The sequence below is a fragment of the Macroventuria anomochaeta genome (genome assembly GCF_010093625.1).
Source record: "Macroventuria anomochaeta strain CBS 525.71 unplaced genomic scaffold BU25scaffold_51, whole genome shotgun sequence".
Lineage (NCBI taxonomy): Eukaryota > Fungi > Ascomycota > Dothideomycetes > Pleosporales > Didymellaceae > Macroventuria > Macroventuria anomochaeta.
Genome location: NW_022985412.1, coordinates 198,811 through 206,367, shown reverse-complemented (window position 1 = coordinate 206,367; position 7,557 = coordinate 198,811). Strand labels below are relative to the sequence as shown.

General features: G+C 49.5%; 3 protein-coding genes across 3 annotated transcripts; 1 reads left to right on the top strand and 2 right to left on the bottom strand.

Moving 5' to 3' along the window:
• Positions 1-1,092: 1,092 nt before the first annotated feature.
• On the bottom strand, positions 1,093-3,411 carry BU25DRAFT_415829 (uncharacterized protein). The gene is made up of 2 exons (XM_033707628.1): positions 2,765-3,411; positions 1,093-2,695 (listed from the first exon to the last, which is right to left on the bottom strand). Exons 1-2 carry the CDS (start codon positions 3,318-3,320, stop codon positions 1,509-1,511), a joined length of 1,743 nt encoding a protein of 580 aa, XP_033556028.1. The 5' UTR covers positions 3,321-3,411; the 3' UTR covers positions 1,093-1,508.
• A 250-nt stretch (positions 3,412-3,661) lies between these two features.
• On the bottom strand, positions 3,662-5,196 carry BU25DRAFT_495534 (uncharacterized protein). The gene is made up of 2 exons (XM_033711864.1): positions 4,225-5,196; positions 3,662-4,172 (listed from the first exon to the last, which is right to left on the bottom strand). The coding sequence occupies exons 1-2, from the start codon at positions 4,916-4,918 to the stop codon at positions 3,799-3,801; spliced, it is 1,068 nt and encodes a 355-aa protein (XP_033556027.1). The 5' UTR covers positions 4,919-5,196; the 3' UTR covers positions 3,662-3,798.
• A 151-nt stretch (positions 5,197-5,347) lies between these two features.
• Positions 5,348-7,322, top strand: BU25DRAFT_231476 (uncharacterized protein). Its single transcript, XM_033701426.1, has 4 exons — positions 5,348-5,540; positions 5,588-5,682; positions 5,740-5,945; positions 6,001-7,322. The coding sequence occupies exons 1-4, from the start codon at positions 5,483-5,485 to the stop codon at positions 7,136-7,138; spliced, it is 1,497 nt and encodes a 498-aa protein (XP_033556026.1). The 5' UTR covers positions 5,348-5,482; the 3' UTR covers positions 7,139-7,322.
• The last annotated feature ends 235 nt before the right edge of the window (positions 7,323-7,557 follow it).

Genomic DNA, 7,557 nt, shown 5'->3' with positions numbered 1-7,557 from the left:
ATTTGTCAGCACCCATTTGTCAGCACCCATTTGTCAGCACCCATTTGTCAGCACCCATTTGTCAGCTCCCATTTGTCAGCTTGCCACCCATCTAGGTATATGAACCCCCTTCTTCCCACCTCTAGATAGTTCTCACTCATGCTTGCAACTCAATTCAATACTTCAACCTTCACTCCTCAACTCACTCCTTACTGATCCTATGTGGTATCCCCACACTTGATCCCTTCTGTATCACTTATCCTTTTTACCACTTGTGGCATCCCCACACTTGGTCTCCTCTACACCCTTATCTCCAACAAGCCTGAACCTTCCTTCCACCAATCCTTCCATCTCAGAGAGCAGTTGGTATTCCTAGCTGGCCCCCTCTCACAAACCTGCATTGTGCGCAGCAAGCAGCTTATCAGCCATATCACGTACAGCTGCGTACGTAGGCGCAAATCCACAAGAATCCAGATCCAGTATATAACATGTAATCACCTCCTCTTCTAGCTGGGTAAGCTTCCTTGAGTTGGGCTGGCAATCACGTTGTGCAGGCTTCCCAGCACATCGGTTGCGTAGCGTAGTTTCAGCAACCTTAAAGGCTGCAGAAGCGCGTCGATTACTCTGTATTTGACGTGTATTGAGAGATGAGATAGCAAGCTGAATATCTGCTTCATTTGATAGCGATTGGGTAACGTTGCGTGGAGCCATTGTACGATGAGATAGGAGAGGTGGGCAAAGTTGGTGGGGTGCGCGACTCGCTTGTATACGCGGCTCGCTTGTAATCTACGTTAGTAAATATGTAAACACGAGTATGCTCACTCGGATTACCCGTCTGCTTTCTTGAGTGGTGTTTGACATAAATCGATAACATTACGAACATAGATCAAAACTTAAAACAAACGTGAACGAGGTTGCTTGGGGGAGGATTTGGCACCGGAGGATCCAGCGAGCGGGATATACTATGCGATCGTATTTATCATTGTATTTGTCGAAAACTTATTGACCTGGAGGCTAGAAGGAAACAAAAGCGCTTGGGTTAAGCATAGCGCACAGCTGGAGCTCTTGAAGAGCTCAAGGTGCATGTCTGGTCAATATACTAATGTACAGACGATCTTTAAGGCCCTGAGAAACGTTACGGTATTAGTTGATTGAGAAGCTGAACATCAGTAACTTGATGGTACACAACAGGACCACTCTGGTCTAGTCGATTTCAGCTCAGGTACACATCGTCCCCTTTTGCTGGATAGCAAATCAGCGCAGTATTGAATCGACCCGTTAGCCTTATGTTACCGTTCACCGTGGCTCCCAGTACATTACAGCGGTCTTCGCCGCCACGACAAACCCTGTTCCATTCTTAAAGGCTGTGCATGTGAGCTTGACACACGAACTCGTGGGAGAAGGGATCTGAGAAAGGAGACTTTAGTCTTAATAACTAAGCGTAACGCTTCTATTCGTGTATACATAGTTTAGGGCAGATGTATGTCAACCGAACATAGATACGCAGGAACAGCAGTAATGGTGTACAATCAAGTCTCGATGCTTTCGAGAAGGGCTATCATTTGCTTCTGGCTCCGCATGCGCGTAATTATGGCTGGATCCTGCGGCTTAGAATACTGCGACTGTTGGTTCAGATTGGCTACGCTCTGCGAGAGCGACAAGAATTGTCCTGATTGCTCAGGAGAACAAAACTGCAAGTGGCACTGCGTGACAGTTTTTGGCGGTGGAACAGACGGATTTAACGTATTCGAGGTATCATTCGGACCATGCGGAAGAGGACATGGGGTTTTGGGAGGCGTGTTAGACCATGAGGCAAGCCCTAAAGTGGAGGTACCATGCTTAGGTGCGTTAGAGGTTGCTTTTTCTTTTAAATCTTGGTCGTTCACGTCGAGTGCAGGAGATTCCGATGACAGCTCGTTGCACGGGATTGTACAATCCATAGCCGCATTAGTGAACACTCGTGTACGTGCTGGAACTATGGTTGACTTGGAAATGGTCCCTGCATGTGTCGAACCGATATATCCACCTATTGCTGTACTTCTTTTTGTGCCATATGTCAAGTCGTGTTCTTCTTTTGAAAGACAGACCAGCGGGAGTCTATCATTGATGGTAGGTGGTTCAACAGGAACGAGGGGGTTTCCCGGCAACTCAAATAACCTTTTGGTATCTTCCAGTTTAGGTACGATAGGAACAAGTAGAGGTTGTGGATCAGGATCAAATTCGAAAGGGTTGACTGGCCCTTGCAAGTTCGTAGCAGTGAGACATAAAATGTCTCCTTCCAATTCTGGTGACGAAAATTCGCTTTGAGAATACCAACGGGCCCGCTCCTTCATTTCTTCGGTTTTTGACGGTGGCAGTTGCAGTTTTGAAGAGTAGCACGTGGGGGTTGTATCTACTTGTGATGTCGGATCACCTGCCTCCAGATCGAGAGCTTCTAAACCAGTCCACTGGTCATGCCCGAATGAGTGGTGCGATACCATCGAATCGACTTGCGCAACGGAAGTGTAAGTTGGGGCCGGGCTGCAGGGAGTCGAAATCGTCTGAGATGATACGGAGTACGAGGATGTACGCATGTACTCTTGACGACTGAAGGGTACGTCTGCCGATGCAGTTTGCTGGGGATTATGCAATACTGACATGTGTTCGATGTCTACACCGATGCCAACGTTGCATTCGGGCTTCATATTCTTGGGGGGTTCGACAGGATTTAATAGTCCTGAATATTTCCGTTAGCTTGCCGTAGGGTCTGGGAGAAGGCAGATCCGCAAACCGCGTAGGCACTTACTTTGGCTAAGCATTCTGTGTTCTGGCGATGCCAAAGCACCCCTTCCACGGTGCCGCGTTACAACATCGTCGAAGTAAGTGATGTCTTGATAAGCTGGCGGTTCCACGCGGTCAGGTACGTCCTCCAGGCGAATCAAGTAGCCTAGAACGTTTGACAACTGCTGGTGGCATATCGATAACTCGCTCGTCCGATTTATGATCTTCTCATGATCGTTGAATACCCACCGAACACGAGTCTCAAATCTGATAGACCCTGTTGCCTGCTTCTCAGCACGGGCACGCTCAACCGCTTGGCCAATATCGTTCAAGGCAGTTTTCGTGTTGGTAACCGCGCCTTTAATCCAAGGCAGTTTTCCGGGGATGCTTGCGAGCTTCCTTTGTATCGATTCGGTGCTCAAAAGTCGGTTCACCTCGTTGAGGTCTTCTCGGACTACGTGGATAGTCCGCACGAAGACCTCATTCTCGCTTCCGACTTCGGCGATCCGGACTGCTAAATCTGCGAACTTGAAAGCGCTACCTATGCTGGCGAATACCGCACTTGCGCTGAAAGGCTCCATGATCAGAACCTAGCTGTAACGCAGTGTGCACAGTGACAGCCACTGAACAACCACTTTGAGATCTGCCTTGAGTTGAACTGACTTCACAGCTACTGGAGGAACGTAGCGTGTCATGTTATGGCCGGACATCTCTACGCAGGACAAATCCTTTGTTTCACATGCTGGTCGCTTGCATTAGCAACGCTACACGTGACGTTCATTTGTCCGGCCGTATTTCAAAACTGGAGTGGTTTCTATTGGGACGCCTAATTAATGTGGATACTGCTGACGCTACAGTGGGGCCGCCCGTCCATAAAGCTTGTTTTGTTCTAGCGCATACAGGCCTAACAAGACAAAAGCCCCAGCCATTCAGCCTTTGCCCTCCTGCACCTCGTTGGAGCCCCATCATGGGGATAACGACTTTGTTCCACTAGCTGGTCGCGACAATAACTGAGATGCGCCGAAGGCAAATCTCCAACCCGCCTTCACACCGATGTCGTCATGCTGATGTAGCAACCTCTTTGTCCACCAGAACCCTGGGGCGGCTCAAAACATGTCCTCGATCATCGACCGTTTGTACCAATGCAGGAGACACGACCAGGGTGACATGTTGACTAGTAAAGTCAAAGCGAAAAGAACCCGGTTGGGTAAAGAGCAGAAATGCAAGGTTCGCAGAACGCGTCAGTATCATTTCGAGATTTTTGCGACGCTGACTACCGTCAACAATTCCTGTGACGAAAGGAGCCAGTATAGCATCAAGTTCTGCGATGATGTCTGCGAAGTTTTGTGCGAGACCTTGGGACTGCTTGCCGAACTGCTGCTGGAGCAAGGCTCCGGTGATTGCCTTCCACTTGCTGTACATGGCTGATTGGGCTGTAATCTGCTTTAGCTCTTAGATCCTGTTGCATGTTCGGATTTTACTTACAATCGTGTCTGCCTGGAATTGAACTGGCTAGTCTAGCCAGTTGATGAGGAAGAAGACTCGGATCCCGCTCTTCATCACACCTTGAGAGTATTGTGCGGCCGATCACAAGGCGAATAGCGCTATTTCTTGCTGATGGATCCAACAACGAGGATACGAGTAGAGAGGTGCTGATACCCACATCGGCTGCAACATCCTGTAGCGCCACCTCATCGATTTCGGAGGCTGGGATAGGGTTGGAGTGATAGAAGGTTCGGACATGGTTTTTGACACTATCTCGGATTTTGGAAAGATCATCTATGATCTTGTCGTCTGCCACTGGCTGAGGAAGCATGTCGTCGATGTTGCGTGCAACGGTGCGAGCAGCCGTGCTGATATCCTTCTCTGGCCTTGCCATACGTCCACCATATGAAAAATTACGGGCTTGGTCGGCGACAGCGGCAGCTTGCCTCTTCTCTTGACGACGCAGCAGGTAGAAGCACACAAGACCGGCAATTACTGCTCCAGCAATCAACATCCCAACAGCTATGCCTGCGACTGGCCCAGCTTGGAGTCCATCTTTAGCTGATGCTGCGGTTGTCGTTGGGTTCGTGCTTTCCGTAGGCTGAACAGGAGTTTGGATCGTGTTGGTGCTAATTGTTGCATAAGCGGTAGGCCCCCGGCGAGCGTTGGGATTATCTCCACTTCGTCTGAACATTATTGTGAAATTCTGTAAAAGGGAGTTGTGATGAAGAACATGATTGTCAGACGAATCTCTATATGCTCGCCAACGACTACGACTACGACTACGCTAGGCTATCCATCTTCTCCGCCTCCGGGAACCGTTACCGTCCACGCAGGCTTGTGCAATGCTTAATTAGCTTAAGCAAGGTTCTTCACCCGCTCGCCCATCTGCCGTGAAGCATGCTTCGCGGCAACGGCCTGGGCATCACCCTATGCGGTCCCAATTGTAAGCGCTAAGTTGACGAGTCAGGGGCCCTGGCTAGGAACTAATGAATCTTACATGGGTTACGCACAAAAATGTTTCGGTTGCTACTCGCTAGCAATGATGATTTCCAATGGTCGGCACGGACTGCTGTGTCATATTTTATTTTACTTGAGCCTAAGGTGAAAGTGTAGATCGTCCCTTGCACCTTCCATAAGTGAATGCACTCCTTCTGTGTCCATGGCAGGGTAGGATTACAGCACTTCACATTCATCTCCAACACATCTCTGGGGGGTAAGGACTTCTCGTGAGGATAAGCTGTATACATCTTTGTCGATGGCGGAAATGACGGGAAGGCCTGACCTGGTGGTTTCAATCGACTTCGGGATGACCTGCACGTATAAGATGCCTCATAATCTTTCTACCAGCTAACTCTTTAAGTCACTGGTGTCGCGTACTGCAATGTAGCTGCTGGCTCCGAGCATGTCCGACACATACAGAGGTGGCCAGGGAGAACTCAAGCAAATGAGAATAAGGTGTGTATGGACCAGCAGCGTCTGTAGCATTGATACTGAGCTTGTTGTCTTCAACAGGTTCCGACATTACTTATATACCCAAAAAACTCAACCCGGCCGTCATCGTGGGGGTTTCAAGCGGAAACAGCCCAAGAGGTGAGCGGTACGGAGCACGAGAGTCGAGAGTGGTTCAAAACCATGTTAGACGAACAGCTTCTGGAACAAATGCGAAAGGCTGTTAGCGATTCTGCAAGTGTCCCACAGATTAATGAAGTCGAGAAATGGCAAGTTCTGAGTGTAACGGTCTTGCCCCTTTGAGCTTGATTAACCGAAATTCAGGTACACAGACTACTTTCGGTTCCTCTATCGAACCGTCGAAGCGCGACTGAAAAGCGAACTCACAAGTACGTGGGAAGACGCCAAAATCGAATTCATCTTCTCCGTGCCTACTACTTGGAAGCCGGTACCTACCGTAGAGCGGTTTCGGAACATCGTATCCCTGGCTGGTTTTGGATCGTGTCCAAGTCATATCGCCTCTATTGGGTTGACCGAAGCTGAGGCTGCAGCCGTCCATACAGCACGCAACATGCCAGGCATTTTCAAGGAGAACGAGATTCTGTTCGTCTGCGACGTCGGCGGCGGCACGACAGATCTGTCGGTGTTCCGGGTGAAGAACACCCTTGGGGTATCACTCAACCTCGAACAAATCGATGTGGTGTTTGGCGCAACCATTGGCGCTGCACAACTCGACAGCCTTTTCGAGAAAGCCGCCCTGGAGCGATTGCAGTATGCGAATGGACTCCGTTCCATGAACCTAGGAGATCTCAGCCAAGCCGCATGGGAAATGAGGATTAGTAAGGAGTACCAGAACGCAAAGTGCGACTACGGCTCTGAGGAGTCTTTCGCTGATACTCCTACGTTTGCGGTACGCGTTCCTAGACTTGATAAAGGCTATGTCAACCACCAGTACGGAATAAGCGACGGTGATATGCACTTCCGAAGGGATGATCTCAAGGCCTTCTTCGACGTCCAAATTTCCAAGCTCTTCGATATGATCGATAAGCAGCTCGTCCGTCTATTGCAGAAGCATCCCAATCAACAAGTTGCCCATCTAGTCTTATCTGGTGGCTTAGGCAATTCCGCGTACCTACAAACATGTTTACACAGTCGATATGCGTCTGGAAACACGTCACACTGTAATGCCAGCAGTATGCAGATACGCGTGGCACCGGATCCACAGCTGGTCGTCTGCAAGGGCAATGTCGCTGATCGCGTGCAAAAGCTTAATAGTGGCCAATCAGTCCTCGGTTGGCGATGTTGTCGTGCGTCTTACGGAACGATGTGTAAGATGCTGCATGATCCGGAGAACCCACAGCACTTCGGTCTAAGGACAGAACGTGATGCACTCGACGGGAAGCTGTATGTCATGGATTGCATTGACTGGTTCATCAAGCAGGTAGGACCATTCAAACATTAACTTGGATGGATGAGCAAGCTGAAAGAAAGCAGGGCGAGCCGGTATCAAGCGACTTCCCCATTGTCAAGAGTTTCACTCGCAAGTGCCTTCCAGCGTCTGCACTGATACCCGATCCACCGCGCGTTTTCCCAACCGAAGTAGTCTGTTCTGAGGTGGACAAGAGTATGCTACCAATAGTCATGAACTCATGTAAGCCATTCTTCTTTCCTTATGCCCTATGATCTTTCACCACTGTAAGCGCCTACTGACAACCTCAGCCTGCCAGTCCCTATGCAAAGTCGAATCCGACTTCTCGGCCCTCCCGCTCTCCCTCTTCAAACTCAAGAACCGTCATTGGTGGAACAAGAGTACAAAGTATCACCGCATCACCTACGTTGTCAAGGTCAATCTCGGGCCCGCTGATATCTCTTTTGAACTAT